This window comes from Ammospiza nelsoni, chromosome 6 (assembly GCF_027579445.1).
Source record: "Ammospiza nelsoni isolate bAmmNel1 chromosome 6, bAmmNel1.pri, whole genome shotgun sequence".
Classification (NCBI taxonomy): Eukaryota; Metazoa; Chordata; class Aves; order Passeriformes; family Passerellidae; genus Ammospiza; species Ammospiza nelsoni.
Genome location: NC_080638.1, coordinates 42,045,228 through 42,066,025, shown reverse-complemented (window position 1 = coordinate 42,066,025; position 20,798 = coordinate 42,045,228). Strand labels below are relative to the sequence as shown.

Genomic DNA, 20,798 nt, shown 5'->3' with positions numbered 1-20,798 from the left:
AGTCTTAACTGGAAATGCTATTGTCAAATGAGGTGCCTGTTTCTGTGTTTATTGTCTCTTGGAGAGAATTTTGGATCTGTATTTATGGGGGTTTTTTTGCTGATATTGCATGGTCCTTCTGGAGGCTGAAAATCTAAATGGATCTTTATGCTTCTTACATAGAGGTTCCATGTTCATAATTAGCATGCCCACTTTGTTAACACAGCACAACTGACAGTCAAATTCAGCTCACCCTTCTGGAATGCAAAACTAGTAGTTGAAAAAGTAACCAAGAATGCCAGCAAGTACTACAACAATATAAAAGCAAAACAGGAAACAGTCACTCTTCCACCTTATTGTTCAGAGAATTTCTTTATTTCTACAGACTTGCCCTTCTTCTCTGCCTACCCACAACACTGGGTACCTTGATTCTTGCAGTTTCAACAGTCACCTCATTCTGAGAGCTCATTCTCAGCTCTGCTCCTGGGATCTCCCACCAGGCTAAGATCACTTCCTCGTACTCTCTGTGCTGTCCTGATGAAAGCTTCAGTGCCAGAACATATTCACTGTTTAAACTGAGGTAATCCCTTTCCACTTTCTTCCTCCTCAGACTGGCTGAAATCCCACTGCTTTTTCTCAGTTTCCTAATGTCAATGTCTCTGTTGTTTTTGCTTCCATTTCTCCAGTGCAATCCATTGTTATGTTCTCCATTTCTTACTCAATATTAACAAAAACAGTCCCAACTGTCCCTCCGTTTTAATATCTGTCATTGCTCTTTTCTATCTCCTATATGGGTAACTCGTCCTCAAAACTGATACTGGCTTCCTTTATTTAGGTACTAGACTAGCATTCAGCTGCCCAGCCTTGGACTGCAAATTCTGTTCCACAGGTGAAAGATATTTGACTGAGTTTTGAACATCTTTGTTTTAACAACTTATTTCTGGGATGCTACAGATTCATCTAGAGGTCCACTGGAACCAGACAGATCTGACAGTACCATATTCACATCACAAAAAGTCCAGATTTGACAAGAGGACAGCAGCAGATGTAAAGACCCAGAGCCAAGGAAGCTTGATCCTCTTTGTTGTTCTTGGATGGGGTACCCTGCATGTGTATCTGGGTGTATGATCTGAGGCTAGCCAAGGGCTACGAGCTACAGGTCTAGTGAGCCCAGCTGTGGCAGGGTGTTAAATCAAGGCATGTCTCTCAGATGCATTGCTTTTACTGCCAAAAATGTCTAAGGGTCAGGCAGCCTGATTAACCCAGATATTCAGGAGCTGAAAAAACAAGTGTGCTGCAGTACAGCAGCAGCAAAACAGTCAAAGGGGTTCCAGTAACTGTCAGATGGGTGTTCTGCTGCCTGTCCTCTTATCAGTGGGCACTCAGTTTCTGTGTGTGATGTACCTGGCTCACTAAAGACACCTCACACATGGGCAAGACAGGATACGAAACAGAGCCATAGTGTTTTACAGAGCCTCGCTCTGTGATCATCATCTGCTTTTGGCACATTTGCTAGGCTTGGCCAGTGGATCCTAGAAAAAAGCTGGCTACTACTGTGTCCAGTCAGAACTCCTCCCCACTCTGGGATGGATTTCCTGAACCCTAGAGAAATGGATCCCCCTCTACCCTATTTCTGTACTAGTTACAATAGAGAAGAACTTTGGCTCTTCTACTGCTGGCACCATGTAAAACAAAAGAGAACATAGAAAGACTTCTGTTCTGTGGTGGTGGGACTTGAAAGGAATATTTATTTTGAAAGTCTTCCTGAATAGAGTTGTTATGGCATTTACAGAGATGTTCAGTACAAGAAATCATGCCATGCTGATCAATATCCCCAACAGTTTGTAGTGTTCCAGTCTACTACTGGTAAACTTGGTCTCTCTCTGACATCATCTTAAACAATATGCTCCTTTTCCCTACCTAGCATTTCCTCTCCTTATATACAGTGGTCTAATATTGACAGATCAATTTTTCTAAGCTATTTTCTTTGACTGATGGTTCTGTTCACAGATTGTTCAAAGTGTTACTCTTCTTGACACTGTCACAGAGAGAAAGTTTCTGAGAAGTTACTATGTGAATGACAGCACAGAAATGTGTATTTATTACAACTTAGGCATTCCTAAAAGCAGAAAGATTTTTCATCTACCACCAGTTCACTCTTGTGAACAGTTGAGCTAATGTATTTTTTCTACTTTGCATGCTGTCATCTGTAATGTGAAGACTCTGTAACACCAAATACTGTTGCCAGGGAATATCTGCTTCATTCCACTGCTTATAAATACTGTATCTGTGATCTCTATCTCAAAATATCAGCAGGTCTCTTCATGGTTCACAGAACCACTACCTGCCAAAAGTAGTGGCAACATGAGCAGTGGGAAAGACCCAGTCTGACTCTGGGAAAGAAAAAAGAGTTTGTTGTATCAGCTGTTCAAAAGCTATCTATTAGTGATACAAGTGCATTTGATCAAAACTATGGAGCCCTGTGACACCATTTTATAGCACCGTATTTCAGCAGAGAGCTGCATACTAAATAATTTCTCCCAGTTAGTCTTTTTCCACACCTTAATACGGGCCCCAGTTTTCCACTCTGTTAGCTGAAGCAAGGAGTCTGCTTTGGACACAATCCATTATAAAGTCAACCTACCACCTTGTACAAAAACAAGAGAAGCCAGGAACTGAAAAGACAAAACTGAATTGTCTGGCTGCTCCATTACTTTTTTCCTTTATGTTTCAACCAGGAAAGTGTCCAAGTTACTAGACAGTTTTTGAATTAGTCAGTAATGTTCATCTTTAGCATCTCATTCTGTTTGTAGTTGAGTTTTCTACTTGTTTCTTCCTTTTCTGGAAGCCACGTGTGCTGGCTAGGGGAGAATTGATAATGCATGCAAGGAGGAGATAGGTCAAAGAGACAAAGTTGATTTTAGTTTTGTCATCACAGTCCTGTCTCTGGAGAAATTCTAGAAACAACTTCAAAAAGATGATCTTTATAAAGATGTGAAACAAAAGCCAGGCAGTGCAAGAGCACACAGAAGTCTGACTTACTGAACTATATGGGGGGAGAAAGAGACATGAGAGCTTTAACAACAGAATGGGATTAGTTTCAGGGAAGTCTCGTGTAAATAATACATAGCCCTGAGATCCTGAGATCCTCTTTGAGGAAAGGTATCAGAAAAACAGCCAAGAAGTATTAGGGAGTGAGAGAAGGCAGCAAATCAAAAGTGACCTGACAGACAATGAAGCAGCCAAAAAGGTGTTATGGAGAGGGATATTTGCCATGTCATAACCTAAGGACACGGTAGTCTCACTGGAAAAGCACAATTTTGGGTGCCACAGCCCAAGCACTCTGACAAACTGGAGAAAATAGAGTAAATTCAAGACAATTAGGGACTTGGCAAGTAGAACTACTATCTGAGGTTAACATACCTCAACAAGTCTAAGCAAAATTAGGTTACTCCAAGAAGTAAAAGAATATTCAAAAGATGGAAAGTATTTACATGAGAAAGTGTTTCAGGTTCAGGAAGTAGGAACAAGGTACAACAGGATGAAACAAAGGAAAAATACAGAAAATAACTCAAAAGAAAAATACAGCACATCAGGAGAAACTAGGTGATTAAAAGGTTGTCTAGATTCCTAACTAGATTTTTATAGCACACAGTAGAGTTTCTACCACTGGACTTTTTTGAAAGCAGACTACACTGTGTCTGAAAATACTCTGTACAACTTATCAGGGATTGTAGAAAAAAGGCTGAAGCATGCAAGACATCTTTTTTTCCTCTAGTCCATGTTCCTTTGACACAGAGGCTTTTCTCCATTCACTCTCCTTTGTAGATGTGTATCTGGTCTTTTCCTGACAACAATGAATGGATTAAATTAGTCTGAGACATAGCAGTTTTTAAACTATCAGCTCTCAGTGTGCTGGAACTACAGCTAGGCACTGTTGTTTTCCATGTAAGTGAAAAAATGTTACTGCAAGATCCCATGAATGGCAAGAATGGGTTTGGAGCCTTGTGCTGGAGACTGAAAGGCAACTTGGAAAATATTTCCGGAGCGGCTCCTTGCAGCCTTCAATACTTGGATTAGTTTTCTGAAATTCTGAAGGAATCTTTTGCTTTTTTTCCCCCTTCTGTGCATTTTTGGTGCTGAACTTTTTCCGGTTTTCCCACACTCCTGCCTGTCACAGAGCAGAAACCACAAAAATGCAGCAAAGTAAAGTCTGTCCAAGGAGCTGCAATTCCATCTCACAAGGATAAACATTTCCTCTGCCAAGAAGTGAGCACAGCACACCGGCATCTTCAAATACACATGCCTGCTGCCCAGCAGAGAAACCCACTGACACAGCCTGTCACCTGTACTAACAAGAGCCACCCAACATGAAAGAAATCAGATAGCAAAGCCACCAGAGCATACCTGACAGACCTGGTGCTCACATCTGCATTCGCTGAGCTGACAAAATTTACTAACATCTTGTTTTCTTTTTAAATAGTTTTGGGGGATTAACTCTGTGTGCTCTCTCTTAAGATAGCAAGAGTACAGGCAGCAAATACACAAACTTCCCCAAATCAGTTCTGTCCAAGTTCCTTAAATATGCCTTGCGGTTCCAGATTTGATTCACACACAGTGACTGCATCTTCATGAGGTGTCTTTCATCAGTAACATAAAACTAAAGCTTCTCTCTTTAAACAGGAAGTGAAAACAGAATCAGGAAACCTCACAGGAGCTTGCTCTGAAAGCTTTACAACTCTTCTGGCTGTATAGTAAGTACAAGGAAGGAAGTTATGAAATCAATTTTTCAGGATGAAACAAGTCTGAGGATATATGAGGAAAAACCTGATGAAGGATTTAGACTAAAGCAGTTTGGCCATTTAAGAGGAGATAAACAGAGATTTGAGGAGGCTGAAAACCCAGAGGAGTCATTTTCACATTTTCTCATAATGCAAAGAGAAGACATACCAAGAAATGGAAAGGAAGGAAGGAAACTTCTAATCAGTAAGCAAAATTTCACGGTGAATATTTTTGTTTGTTTCTAAAGATAGCATTTGTTTTTAAAGATAACTGTCAAATCCATCCACTTACCTTAGAATAGCAAGCATTATTTAACTAAAAGCTTACTAAAAGTAAAGAGAGGGATTTCTATAGTTAATGAGAAAAGCTATCATTACATCAGGGACAAAATAAGCATTTCGAATGAAATAAACACTTATGCTTGAAGGCCTAAATCCAACATGGTGTGTTAAATTTATGGGAAAACTTGGCTCAAGGGCAGATTATCTTGTTAAAGGCATTGAACTGCTTTGTTGCTTTGTTTTGGTTTTTTAATTGAGTTTTGGGGGATTTTTGGCACCCTCTTCTAGATTCTAGCCCCCATCAAAGATTAGACTGAGGGAGTGACTTAAGTGCCTAAACATAGATGTACCTTAATTGGTGCTCTCAAGTTATTTTGAGACAACTGCATGGGACTGACAGATACAACACAAGAACTTCAGAAGACCTGTACTCATCTGGAAGAGCAGCTGAAAGTCAGGTGAAATAGCCCTGGGCATCCAAAATGCCACTAGCAGCCTGTATTTACATTACTGAATGACACTTTCTATGTCCTTACCTTACAGTAAGGTTACAGTTACCTTCCATACCCCTATGAAACACATAACTGCAGCACAGTGCAGTGCTTATTTCAGTATGTACACCTCAGATTATTCTGAGATTTATCCTGGATAGCACAGCCAAAAAGATCTGTCGAGTCAGATGCAGACAGTTTCTTCTCAAATATTCATTTTCAGGGGAACCAGTGCCAACTCCCTATTGTGGATGGAAGAGACAAAACTTACTTGGATATCCTCTGGGCTGCAGCCTTTCTGATCACTGCCTGTCTGTGGTTTGTTGGAGGCTTTGGAACCAGCTGAGGAGCTGTACTCTGGGATGGCATCACTTTGTGCAAACTGGATGCCTTCTGGATACTAGAAGTGGCATTTGATGTCTTGCGGGCATCAGAGCCAGCTGGCATAGATATATGACTGGTGCTGGATTGTGAGTAGTTGGCAAAAACAGCCTGGGTAAAAAAAGAAAAAAAATCCCATAGTAATTGGTGATTACCTCTGTGAACATTGCTGAGACTGCTGATGGAGGTGGGTGACACTTCTGTGAGGGATAATATCTGCCTGGTGAAGGCAATCCCAGGGCTCCAGGCAAAGTCCCACACATAAAGAGTTAAGTTGTTAAGTCAGTGAATTTTATGCTCTTGGAAACCAGGAGTAGCTTCTAGGAAGGCAGACAACTCCACTACTGCCACAGAATTCTACTATTCCAGATTAAAAACAACAGGCCCAATACTCAATCTAATCTTGCAGTGGGCTTGTATTCACAAAGTAGTAAATATTTCAGTACATTGACTTTCTGTGTTATCTTGCTAAATTATTCTTTATGTGGGAGGTAGGATTGAGACACAGTTCTAGGAGAGAGGTTATGGGGAAGATGATACAATGCTCCTTATTTGGTCTAACTGTGTAGGTGCTTGGAGTAATAGAAAAGCTCTACGGTACCTTCTTCTGAAAAGGGAACTTTAACGCCACCACTGACAAAAAGGAAAATCCCAGTAATATGAGGGAACAGAAAATATTTCTATTCCTATAGCATGTGGGAGAGTAAGCTTGTTGAAGATGTGACACTGGGAACAAAAGGATCTGCATGTTATGAGACACTGGAGAACAGAGCAATGGCCTGGCAAAGCAGGGAGTGGAGAATATTTCCACTATGGGAGCTCTGCAGACTGCTAAATTTTCTTCAGAAAGGAGCAACCTGCTGGGAGCTCTGCTTTGTCTTTCCTCGAAGTCAGTCGGATTCCCAGAACAGCGGCAATACCATAACCTTGTAATTTGGCATCTAGAGGTCAGTGATAGGAGATAAGGGGAAGACCTGAGCCCTCTGTGTGACCCTGGGAGCAGCACCCTTCACTGAGTTTGTCCTCAGTTTCTCCTCGGGTGGAAAATACACAAAGCCACAGCAAATGGGCTCCAGGCTCCAGAGCAAACCACAGGCTGAGAGTTGGCTGAGTCTCAGCACACAGACAGGAAAAGCCCCTCTCCCCCGCAATTCTCTGGCAAATGGCAGAGCAGCGCTGTGTGGGAAGGCGTTTCTGACAGGCAGAGCTCTAGGGAGAGAAGGAAGTGCAGGAGCCAAAACAGGCCTGTTTCCTAACTAGAGCTCACTGACAACATGCCCTTGGGCTCCCAATCCTTCTTAACCTCTCCCTTCCCTGAAGCTCTACCTTGATTGCAGCTTCCAGATTCTCAATCAGGAAGCTAATACAAGCGCAGTAGTCTGGAAAATAGCAGTCGCACCCCACCTCTCCCCAGAAAAACAAACTATAATGGAACTTGGCACTTAGACTCTTGCATCTCAGAGCCTGACATGTCTTAGGGTCGGGATGGAGACTCTCAAGTCACTGCACCCACTTCTTATTCAGCAGTGACATTTCACTGTGAAATTATATTATCCATCTTTCCTTTAAGTTATTTTAATATTATGCATTTTGCATTTTTCCTGGGAGTTCTTTTTCTTGTTACTAAAATCACTAAGATCCTGGAGCTCACAACACATACAGTCATAACTCTTTGCCTGTGTTAATATGCACTGGCAAGGAGATCCATGACTCTGAAGAAACAGCAGGCATGGATGCTCCAATGAAGCCTGATCAGCAAAAACTGTGTGGAAACCTGCCTAAAGAAAGGTCATGGATGTTTTTCTTGGGGGTTACAGACTTCTGAAAATGCCTTTGTCTCCACACTGTGCTGAGATTCTGGCTGTCTTCCAGGCAAGGACGGGGAGACTGGAAGCTGACAAGGACCACAGCTTCTGGATTCAGCTACAAAGTATACTGCCCTGCTGTGAACTCCATGGGGACAGGAGGGGAAACCAGGAGAAGCTTCTGTGCAAATAAAGAGGACAGCTGGAGAGAACAGAGCCTGACCACACAAAGGAAGGGTTGGGAAGCTTTCAGCACATCCAAAACATAGGAGACAGACCTTATCACTCATGATTCTGAAAACTAAGGGTCTAGGGAAAGCAGAAGCCTCGACAAATCCTGACAGATGCAGTCCTGAATCATGTAGCACTCTACAACTATTGCTGCTTCAAGAGAAAAACTTTCAATTACAGTTCCCAAGCTGGCAGATTTATGTTGAGGAGACATTTGCTACCCTAAGAAGTCTCTAGAGCTACAAATCTGAAAAATACTAAAAAAGCTGTTAGACATTTTAGCTAAAATTTCTGTAAATTAATAGTGAGTTAATTCTGGTGCATAATTTTCTGGGAAGGAGGAACAGCATTAACCCTGTCTTGCCCATAAAGAAAGAACTGACCGAAAGTATTTTTCCCTACATCACAGGCTGAAGCAATATTTTCTTGTTTCAACATCTACTACACCATACACAAAGTATTCCTTGGACAAAAAAATAAATTTTTAATAAGAAAATCTCAATGTGTACACCTTGTCAGTAAGGACAATGAACACGTAAGAGTATAAGTAGCAGCTAAGTTGGGGCTGTTAGTGATTAAAAGTAGAGGTAGTGTAGTACTTTGAAGAAAAGCAGATATAATAATACTCTTCAAAAACAGAAAGAATGTTCCTGGCACTTACCATGCCTGTATCTAACACCCATCCCCAGCACAGTAATGGAACAAATGTTGCAAGCAGAAACACGTTCACTGTGTGACCAGAGGAGGTAATGAAGCTCATTTCCTGCAAATCTGTCTTACAGTATCTAATATAAAGCATACCCCAAATTATGCCTCCCTTCATGGGTCTGGGCATTCTTGTGCTGTCTAATTTGGAGTGGTCTCATACTGAAGCCATTGCCATAATGGGAACAGTAGCCGAACCCCCTTCCCAGATATATGGCTCTTGATTTTAATGTAATTTGTATGAAACATTGCTGTGAGATTTCTATCCCACAGTCATTCACATTCAATTGGATCAGCAAATCTGAAAAAGACGAGAGACTCAGCAGTGTATGAGAACTGACAGACAGATGCACACACACATGTATTGCATAAAGATCTGTGCAGCTAGTCCAAATCCCTGACACTGCAAACTGAGATGTTTACAAGCAATAAACAATAAAGAGGTTCTAAGTTAAAAAAAGAAAAAGCAAACCCAACAAAACACAAGCAACCACTTTTAGAAAAGCAGTTGTGTTTCAGATAACATTGCAAAAATACAGAGAATTAATAGCCTTGGAAGACCTTTCCAGCCATATAAATTGTTTAGGGGAAATTATTTTGAACACATACTAATGCATTCAGTTAAATCAGTTTGGATGCAATGGTTGGTTGAATTGAAAATTCAAAAAGTGGCAATAAAGAGCAAGCTCAAAATGTACTACTAACTACCGGAGTGTTAAATTGCACTAAAGAGTATATTAAGGTCTTAAAGAAGAAGAAGAAGCATATGGTATGCACAGACTGTCCTGAACCATGTCCTCTTTGGTAAATTCTTCAGAGCAAGAAAAAAAAATATACTTTATTCAGTTGACTTGATGCCTTCTGTTTTATTTCTCTTGGTACTGCTAGCTCTCTGGGGCAAGGATTGGACTGTATCATTGTATTGGAAAGATAGTTAAGACATCTGGGCGTCACCATAATTCTAATAATAGTGACAGGATCAGAAACATGGGGACAAAATTTCAGCTGGTATAAATCAGCTCAGACTACTGCTGTTAGAATGCTTGTTCTGTTTTACTTACACTGAGACTTTGACTCATCAGTATCACAAGACTCAAATAGGAAAAATGGCAGTTAGCACATTTAGTGGGAAAACAATCTGAGGGAGAAAGCTGCAAAACAAGAATGAACAAGAAAAGGAAGGAAGGAAAAGAGATACTGCAAATCTGACAGCAGTTCAATATACAACAGTTTAGAAAACAGTTTAATGATGAGGCTGCATTCAAAGATGCTCTGTATCCTTAAGCAGCAATAATACAGTTCTAGGAACACTAGGAATATTATTCACAGTACTCAGCATTTCCAGTCATAGCTAAATAAATGATAAGTATGTCAGGAGGGAATCAGAAATATTGAAAAGACAAAAAATTTGCTGAACTTCATGAAATGAGGAATATTTCAGAGGACATACAATTTTTAAATGACTGAGAGTAGAATTATTTCATATTAACTCAGCCTAATCTTCTACAGCATAAAATCTACTTAAACTTGTGATTGAAACTGTGATCACGTAACTGCCCACACAACTCATTAACATGATTCATGTCTTACTTAACAGGAGCCTTTTTGATGTAAGCAGGACTGACAGGGATCATTCCACCATACAATTGTACTTCCCTTGTTTTAATTTAGCTTTTTTCCCATGTGAAATGTTTGGCATAAAATTTTAAATCCAGTAGATGCTAGGCTAAGCAGACAGAACATAGCCACACAAAGAAGGAACCTCCCTAACAGCTAATGGCATCTTTCCAGTACAGGAAACAATTAGAGAATAAACAATGATGGTATATTAACTGTCTTGCCAACTGCAGCAGTGATAATAACATCTAGGTCATAACATGTCACACGAAGTCTCCTTTAAACATGAAAAATACTGCTATAAGCCTGTTTTTCTTGTCTTTTGGTTTGACTTTGTTAATTCTTGTTTAATTCTTGTTCCTTGGTTTTACTGATATCAGATTTAAGCTTCTTGTCTCTACTTTAAAACTCTTCCCCTTCCTATCTTTGTTCACTTTTCTCAAGGTCTGTACTGTGTCTGTTCCTAGTCCATATCACTCCACCTATTTGTTAGATTCTCATCCAGCCACTTTAATCCAAGTAAGCAAGTACCTATTCTGCAATCAAAGGTCTATTCCTACCATACTACACTGTGTGAACTAGCTACTGCATACAATGAGTGAAAACTGTTTGTTAGAATTCCTCTTCCTCCACCCACACAGTATTTGATATTCCACAGATCGTTAAATGCCTGGAGAAATCATCATCATTCTTATGTGTCTGGAAAGTGTTCAACCAAGAGTGGGTGCTGCAACAAAGCACACAACAAGCCTTCATGTTTACACACATGATAAGACAGACCTACTGCCTGGTAAATGGAGGGATTCTTATGACACAAATACTTGATTAAAAAAGCCATGCTTTTCATCTCATCTCCAACATACTGAGCAGGTTAATGTACAGGAGAAGCATTTGCTGTGTTATTAATCATGGTGCTTCTGTTACTTGATCACATATATGTAGTTACATGTGTAACTAGTCCCTTTGCCAGAGACAGAAGCAAAGACTGGCACCTAGTCATGTTGCATGGTCATACCACACTCAGGGAGCAGCTCAAGATATATTCATTAATAGATGTACTTCAGCTATTGACAAATGGCTAGTCTGCCTTCTAACCATAACAAGAACCTGAACAATCAGATGAAACAGTCTCAGGGATATCCTGCACACATTCCCCAAAGTAGAGAGATGATGACACTCTTTCAAGTGATAGGTCTTCAGTCTTGAGGGATATATTTCTTCTGCTGAGGGGAGACTGACAAATTTCAATGTAACAGGCAAGACAACAAAGGATGATGTAGATCTCAATACATGAGAAGGAAGAGAACAAAACAGCAGGCAATGGGAGATAGGTAGCATAGGTGACACTGACAAGGAAACGTGGTAAAGCTATGCAGCCTAGGAAAAGCTACATGAACACTGCCTAAAAGGGGAGGACAAATGAGGGTCAGCATGAAAGGATGGTGCAAAAGTCAAAGCACTGTGAATGGGAAGATGTAGGTCAGAGAATGCATAAGCAGTAGAAAAAAGAAGGCAGTTGTTATAAAGGCCAAGTTAAAGGACTAAAGTCTGAGAAGCTAACTAGCAGAATGGTCAGTGATAGAAAGCTAGAGAGGGTGCAAGGGAAGGAAAGGGTAGTGTCATGACTGGCAGGGTGGGCATGAGAGGATTGATGCAACTGTTATTGGAAGAGGAGGGTCGGCTGGCTCCACACAATGTCTTGACAGGAAGTGTCCAAAAGACAATCATTTTAAGATGACATTTTACTCATAACAGAAAGTCTGAAGGCACCCATGTTCAGCAAGTATTTTTCTTCAACAACATCAAATTCAGTGCAGCCTGAGCCCTGCAGCATGGCAATAGCCTCAACAGAGCAACTCCAAAATGCTTGGCTCAGAAGGAGAAGAGAGGGAGAGAAAGGATGGGGGATGTTGTGGGGGTGAGAGGAGGTTTAACAAAGAATCATTTTAACAGAAACTCCTGAGTAATGGCTCTGCCCCAGGCCAAGAATAACATCAGCTCAATGTCAGCAGTTAGAAGAAGGCTCAGCCAGGCCCCATGGCCAGCTCCAGCCTCCTCACAGGCACAAGCCAGTTTATGGCTCTTTCCTGAACTTGTGAGTGGCCCATCTGCCCACCCAGAGCCCAGTGGACAGAGATGAAAGAAAGTGAGTGAGAGCAAGAAGACTGTGAGAGAAGTTGAGGGTGGTAACTACACAGCTAAGTAAGGGCCTTGAAAGGAGAGCAAGGAGCAAAAAGCAGAAGGGCCTCTCTTTCAAGATACTCCCAGAAAAGGATTACTCCCAATTTGCCTATAACCTATTCCCAAGGGCCCTGACTAATGACTCATCTGCTTCACAGGAGGGAGAGTGGGTGTCCAGAACTCCGTGTGTCAGGTCTGTTCATGAGAGTCCAATCATGCCAGACTGCTAACAAATAGCTCCTTGCTACTGGAGACCAAGTTGTTTTGAATGAAGGTTTCATCACCCAAAGGCTTCCTTCCTTTCAGCAGGGAAGCATTTTGGACATCACTCAGAATACACCTCTCTCTCTTCATAATAACAAAGGAAGGTAACAAGTGTATCAATTAAGTCATTATAACCTTGAAAGCTTCTCCCAGCAGAATGAAAATGCTGTTGCACACGCAGTGGTCCACCTTTGGCACCTAGGAGTCATCTAGAACATCAATAACACCAGCCCTTTTTCATACATTCTCTAGCTCTTAAGATGCCAACATAATGGAAGAAGGTATTGGGAACCATAGTATCAAAATGCTATCAAAATCACTGCAGGTAATACTGGTTTTGTTGCAACCCACTTTAAGAGCTACTTCTTTGACAAAATCTCTGCCATCCGTACTGTCCCTGAGTTTGTTTTTACATCTAAGACTCGGCCAGCACTGCTACATCCCAGGCAGGAATTCTTCTTAGTTACCTGTTGCCGTGCTTGGTTTTGCTCCCCCAGCTGTCTCGACTGAAGTTTCTGCTGCTGAAGCTGCTGCACAGCAAACTGAAGCTGATAGCTGGGATGTGCCACAGGACCCCGTGTCACCTTGTAAATGCTGTTCTCCATCTCTCCTTCCAAGGCAAAATGATGATTCTCTGGAGCCCTGAGGAAAGAAAAGAGACCAAGTTTTCACTACTCTGCATCTAAGGACTCCTGCCTATAAGGCACTGCTGCTTCAAAGAAATCTCTTAATATTTAGCCAGCTATGAATTTGTACTACATGGCTTTAGCAAGCACAACACCTGCTAGAGGTGTCATGTGCCAATTGCTTCCTGCTAAGCACTTTCTTGAATATAGGCTGGGACTATATTACTAGACATTCTCTTGAGGAGAAAAAGGAAAGGAAATTAAAAACACTAAACTGGAACATTTCTGTGGTTGATTAGCATTGAAGACAGGCAGAATAGCAGCAGGAAAAAAAGCTGATTCCCATTCCTAATGAGATAAGTAGTTATTTAGATTTGTAGAGACTTTAATACAGTAACACAAGGATTACACTAAACACATCCATGCTGCAGTGACAAGAGAATAGAAATACACATGCAGTACAACATCCAGAGAGGATAAAGGACTGGTTGGGTGAGGTTGGAACTAAGATACATACTGACTCCCTACAGTTACAATCCAAAAGGCTTGGGGGGAGTGAGATAGGCTTGCTTCTTTCATCCTCAGAGAAATGCCAGCTTTTCTTAGAGGACAAAAGGCCTCCTGCAAAGAGACAGGAGCTCTTGCAGCCCAAGCTTACATGGTAGGAGTTCAGCTGTGGCCTGCAACATGATAAGCACCAACAGACGCTCATCAGCTTGCTTTGAAGTTTGTAAGCCCTGGAGAGAAGGCAGCACCAACACGCTTCTACACAAGGCTGAGGGGCTTTGCAGAGAGCAGGTGGCTCTCAGGACTGACAGGACCACTAGGTGTCCTGAAGAGGCTACAACGACCCAGCAATTCACACATTCTGTCCTCACACCACAGATGTTGTATGACCCACTGAATCCTGACACTCTGGCTAATATAACCTTCAAGCCTCAAGGCCTGAACTTCCTAAGTGTCCATTGATCTCTGATGTTTCTCTCAACCACTCCTTCCAAATTTGTCCTTTGGATTTTCAAGGCAGGCCTCCCTTGTATTTCCTATCTACATCATACGTAACAGGGACATAAAAGATAATTGGTGTCTTTCATGGCACGGTTTGGAGTGTAGGTCTTGGCTTTGGCAAGGGAGTCCACTGCAATCTCTGCCTCAGGAACCTACCACAACTTACAATCTAGATTGTTTAAACACATCTCAGCTTGCCTTGAATATGTTGCTCCTTCCCTCAAAAGCTTTGTCATTGCAAACCCTTAAAACATTCAGAAAGAATTCACTCAAGCACTCTTTAAGCTATTTATTCAAGTTATATTATTCATTCTAGAAACTAATATCTGTTCCAACTCCTCCCATATCTACCTCCAGCTCAGAACCTGCAATGCATAAAATTCATCCTTTGATCCAAAAGAATGCTTAAGAAGCTCAGGATTCAGTGATTACTTCTAAAATATAACAGTGAAGACAAAATGGAGGAGACAAAACTGATATGAACGACAACTCCACTAAAACTGGACCTGCCAATAGCCAGATTTTGCGGCACAGAGATAATGTGCAATGACTGCAGCACTATGTGGCCACTATCTAAATGGCAACATTTTAGTAACATTTCCCTGATTCTCATTTCTTCTGTTTTGAGGTATCTAGCAAAAGATTAACTTATGGATTTACAAATCCTTAAATCTGACTTATTAAAAATGCACCAAGATTGCTGCCTTTCTCCAGTCTTTGTCCAATTCAATGAACTCTCAAATTCTCTCACAGGATTTCTAACTTGCTTTAATTCACTTTTTCAATTTCAACCAATATTATGGACATAGTATTGCCCAGGTAAACTTCGCTTATATTACCCAGGCAAACGCTGTTGCAACTACATTATTAAACCTTTAGGAAAAACTAAATTTAAAAATAACAAACAAAACTACAAAACTTTGGCTAAGATTTTTTTGGGCAACAATCTCGTACACAACTCCCTGCAGTTGCAGTACCTTCTCTCCAGATGACACAACAAAAAACCACTTACATTTTTTCTAGACACTATATTGAAAACACTGTTGCTTGCCTAAGCACATTTTATCCTCCTGGCCTGCAGAATCCTTCCTCTGTTGGCTTCTATGGGTTTTCCTTATTTACAAACAGAAATCAAAGTAAATGCATTATTCTGCATTTAGATACTATGCTGCAAAACATAACTTCAACCTTCTATAACAGAAACATACAATCCTTGACAACAGCACGCCAGTGCATTTGCCAGTCTTGGGATCACTTTAATAAAGAGATACTTCATCTGCAGCTTTGTTAAGTCCCCACATAACATGTTATCAAGTGGTGATATTACATCTATAAGGTGATGTTTGCCCTGGTACAGAAGAGGCTTAGGATCTGAAATTCAACACTCTCCTGCCAGAGACAGGCTCCAGCTCTCAGTCTATTTGCCACGCTCACAGGAATGCATCATGGAGCATCTCCTATCCTCAGTCTCTCCTGTTGGATGATTTATTACAGCATGGCAACACTTCTGCATCCTGAAGCAGAAATTAGTTCTGCTTAAGGAAATTACAGTTTGTTCAGCACCATAATGAAGACTGCAAAAAAGCAGTAGAGGACCTCACACCTTAATGGATATTAAAGAGTTCACTTGTTAAGAGGACTGGATAAATACTTCAAACTGAATTAAAAGCTTTCTCAAAACTTACACTGTTTCAGGCAAAGCCAAAAATAACCAGAAAAAACCTCCACACCCCTAATGAGAATTGTAGAGTCAGTACTCCCAGACCTGTGTGTTTTCAATTCAGGATTATTGCTTAAACACTAATGATTGAATATTCATTTCTTCACATGTAGAGACAACAGATTTAGGCAAAGATGCACACACATGCAAATGGGAAATACAAATTCCTGACTGTGCCACCAGAAAAGATTTGGTTTCATTCTGTCAGCCAGGCTGGTTGTGAGCAATCTTCTCACAGCTTGCTCAGAATTATTTATGAGTTGCTTAGTTTAGAGACCTGGCCAGGATTCAGGCCTTCACTATGCACAGGAAATCTCAGCCTTTGGCATTATGGCCCATCCTTTGTAAGCAAGATTCTGTCCTTCCAGCGGCTCTTCAGGCTACTCAGTGTTATTGGCAAGAAACCCACTGTGTTCCTTTCTTTCAACTGTAGTTTTCATAAAGGCTGGGCCAGAATTCTCTCTTCCAAATTACTGACAGAATAAAACCTCTCTGCTGCAGTTTTTTGTACCACAAAAGATACAGGTTTGCTTGTGAGACCATTTTCAACAAATCACCATGCGATTATGATTGGGATCCAGTCCAAAAGCGCTAGAACACCATGCATTCATCTCCAGGTTTTCTGGTTCCAAACTCCCTTTCTACTCTAGTTCCCTTTTCCAATCCATTGGCCCTTTTTCTGATGTAAGCAGCCTTTATGTAATCAACTATTTACACCTGTACTAGAAACTAATGTTAGTGTACTAAAATACTAACAAAACGTTAATGCATTCTTTCATTGATTTCAGAAAAAAAAGATTTCTATGAAATCCAGTCTCCACACAGAAGGGATGTGAGTATCAGCTCTTACAAGAAAGGAGAGAGCTGGCTTCTGTTTCCATTTCAAAATAATTTGAAGACAATTCCAAGGACTGAAGTTGTAGACAAGATCAGATCCCAGAACACCAGTCTCTGAGGACCTCATAGTTACAAAGAACTATAGGACAAACAGCAAGTCTGTACTAAAAGAATGACACATCAGGCTTACATGTATATGTCAGCTGAAGCCTTCTTCCAATGGCACAGCTGGGCACTTGCTTGATACCAATTCCTGTGTGGCAGGCAACAACACCAATTCATGAAGTACACTGGTGTTTTCCATATATCACTCACTAAGCAGGCACTTTTGAAATACTTGAAAAGTGTCTACATCCTATTGAAAGGCAGAGCAAATTGGCTCAAATTATTGTGTAAATGAAACTTTAGCATTCATGAAGAATATTCCTCTGTTTAAGCCTGCTTAGTTTGTCAGAACTGATAGGATCACAGCAGAAATCAGTATATCTGGAGGTCTAGCAAACTGAGAAAAATATTACTTTCCTACTAAACAAGAAAACAAGCTAACAATGAAATTACTTTGCATCAGTACAGTCCTTTCCTGTAAAGACTGGAGCTATGGAGGAACAATTGCTGGCAATAAGGGAACACAGTGCATTTATAAATCAGTGCTCCCACCTTGCCATAGAACGCAAGACAACCTTGGGCACCAGTTTCCTTCCCACAGGGCATTCAGATGCTATGACAAGTCTAGGAAGTTTTCAGTACAAATCCTTGGTGAGCACCAGCTGCTAGAAAGTAGTTGGCATAGTAACTAATGATTTTGTCTAGTGTGGCAGCTCCCAGCATCCTGCTGACTTATGTTCAGGCACTCAGAAAAACACAGAACATTTTCTTTGGCACACTATGTGCTTCTTCCATCCCTAACAATAGGCCCTAGATTGGGGCTGGCTACAGAGCAATGATAAACAGAGTGGGATGAAGCCCAGGACGCTGGGGTCCTGGCTGGGATGCAGGAGGTTTGGGCCTCTCACTTGCCTCAAGGCCTTACTTTGTCTTTCTTCCTTTTTCTTTCCCCTCAGCTTCAAAAGCAATAAATTAAAAACTGAAAAACAGAGCACCAAGTCTTTGAGAATGGTTTGCTCCTGGCCTCTGCTGTTATCAGGAGTGTCTATGAAAGAGTGACTTTGGTGCAGTTTAGTCAGAAAGAGTCTACACTTGAGCAAGGACTGGAGCTCTGTTTGCTGGAACATGCAAGCCTGTAAAAACCTCCTGCTTTGTAACATTGCATGAGCTGTCTTACAAAGGTAAAGAAAAACAGTTTCACAAAACACCAGGGGCAAACAAAGCATTTTGAATATTTCTGTAAGAGCTAAGCCTGGGATTTTGGAGATCTGAGGCACTGCGAGCTGTCCAGAACTCACCATGGTACAGGAACTTGGAGACAGGGAAGGGGCAGGAAGCAGCTGGCCTGTATAAAATGAGGATGCCATCACCTGAGCTGCAATCTACTTTTATACTGATCAAAAGAAGCTAAGGAAAAGCTTCTAAAGTTAATGAGAGGCTTGTTAAGGCTGCATTGGCACAAGAAACCGGCAGAACCGCATTTTGGGTTCAAATCCAGTTCAAAATGAAAAGCACAGTCTCCCATGGTAGACCTGGTGCAGAGATGCAGGGGAGTTTCTGTCACAGACCATCGATCAAACTTTCCTCTATTATTGACAAGGCATCATGAAATAGTTTCAGCCTTAGTTCTTATCTCCCTTTTCCCAGTAGCTCAAGCTACTTTTACTTACAGAAGGGGCTCTTACCATCAGTATATTTGTGTCATGAGAAAACAGAAGATGTGTGATATTCACGTGCAAAGCCTTAGGACTGAGTTGGTTTAGGCAAAAAATATGAAAAGTTTTGTGCATTTAACTGCAATTTCCAAATCCATTCACAGGTAAACTCTAAGAGCTACCAGAGGCACAGTTCAAGCATTCCAGAACATTTTAATATGCATAATATCCAGCAATTGCCAAGAGTCCCCCTCTGCTATTCTCGCACTTCCCCCTTTCAGCTGAGAGAACTCATATTGTTGTAAAAATTTTACTCAGAAACAAATATGTGAGTAAAGGCATCCAGCTTATCTCCTTGTGATGCAGGATCAAAACATTTCAGTGGCTGTAGGAGTCCATGTGTCACATTCAGCTGCATAACTCTACAAGCAGGTACATATTCAGCATCAATAATTTCCCCCAGCATTCCCAATTAAACTTACATTTTCACTGTTTTATATGACATTCCTCTTATTTCAGGACCAAGCCTTCACTACTAGAACTATGCATGCCTCTTTTGAGCTCAGCCAGCCTTGGCACATTTAGCTCTCTTCTTTTTCCTCAACTCAGTCCCTTCTGGCCTTGATTGCACATTGTTTTTCCGTGAACTTTTTCCACTTTATTATTCCAGATGTGCAGGCATAATAGCTATATACGGAAAGCCCACTGCCTTCTTGCTCTTCACTTTTTTCTACAACTACTATCAAAGTCCACAGGCTTCCTTCTTTTCTGGTATATGTTGCTGGATAAATTATTTCCTGCTCCCTAGCTTATGAAAATTATTCTTGCTGTTTCCTTGTCATTGATAAACCTGGGTTTTGGAATATCAGTATTTTCTTATAACAAAGGCAATGGAGATTGGGAATTAAGTGCCTTTTACATCCTAGGTCTCCATATACAGGAAAGATCATGAGTGTTAAGTGTCTAACCTGCTAGGTTAGAAATGAGGTGCATCAAATCAGCCTTCTGATAGTCTAGGAGGGGAAGGGCAGAATGAGATTATGGAGCACTGGATAATCTCTTCAGGAAAGGCCTAAGCTATCTCAGCTACTCCTGGATTTAGCTGCCATTTTCAGTCAGAAACCCTAAACATGCTAGTCTCAGCAAATTAAATCCAATCTTTACCCTTTAGTGGAGACAATTTTTGTTGGGACCCTAGTAGCATCCCTTTGTGCCTGTTAAAAAATACTGTCAGTCTCTCTGGTCTGGGGAATACTAGGCAGGTTAACAGACAACACTTTTATTTTCCTCCTCTTTACACACGGCAGCTCTGAAATTCACTAGCAGAAAGGCCAAATCAAGAAAGTCTGAATCAGCTGACTACAAAGTTCAGTGTCTTCATCCCATTGTGGCTCATCAGGTCACTGGAAAGGTAAGGAAGATAACTGAGTATATCTCCTCCAAGTGAGACTAACAAAATCACAAGCCTTTCCACCCTCAATAAGTGCAAACACAGGGTTGAGCTTTACTGAGTGGAAGGCTCTTCTGGCTTCATGTTTCTTGCACACATTTCCACACCTGCAAACACAGTTAGAGCCTGCAAAAATATTTAACAGCAAGGCATATATACAGTAAGACTAAAATAGAAAGCTGGTATCATTTTGCTATCATAAGGGAGTTTTGGGGGGATTACCTGCTTAACTCTGACATGCAACGGCCTGAACTGTGTTGCGTGGTCCTACACACCCTACTCCCAATTTTAAAGTATTAATTAACTAAGGAAGTTCAGACAGAGCAGGGTGGACACAATTAATTTACCTCACTGTACTGTCTGTATCTGTTTTTATTAAGGTAAGCAATTCAGACTAAAAACACGTGTTAAGTGCCATCTTGAATTTGATGGCTTATGCTAATCCAGGCATGGTTTCCTGGTGTCAATATACACACTTCACAGAATCCAAAGTACAGAAAATTAGATGCAGTATTGCACAACTTAGAGATGGGAAAGGAGGTTCCACTGCAAAAGCCTAGCATGAATCAAGTGGACCAAGTTGATGAAGAGGAGTTGTAACAACATTCTTCTACTTTCTCTCTTTCACTGTAGACAAGTTTATTGAAAACCAAACTGAAAAAGACTTACAGACTCTATTT

The 20,798-nt window shown here is 41.0% G+C and overlaps 1 protein-coding gene across 1 annotated transcript in view; it reads right to left on the bottom strand.

Moving 5' to 3' along the window:
- Positions 1 to 20,798, bottom strand: part of TTLL5 (tubulin tyrosine ligase like 5) — a 124,186-nt gene that overhangs the window by 11,501 nt on the left and 91,887 nt on the right. The window contains exons 31-32 of the mRNA XM_059474234.1: positions 13,185 to 13,359; positions 5,805 to 6,025 (exon numbers count right to left, since the gene is read on the bottom strand). Coding sequence (XP_059330217.1) covers positions 5,805 to 6,025; positions 13,185 to 13,359 — 396 coding nt within the window. The remainder of the gene's footprint in view (positions 1 to 5,804; positions 6,026 to 13,184; positions 13,360 to 20,798) is intronic.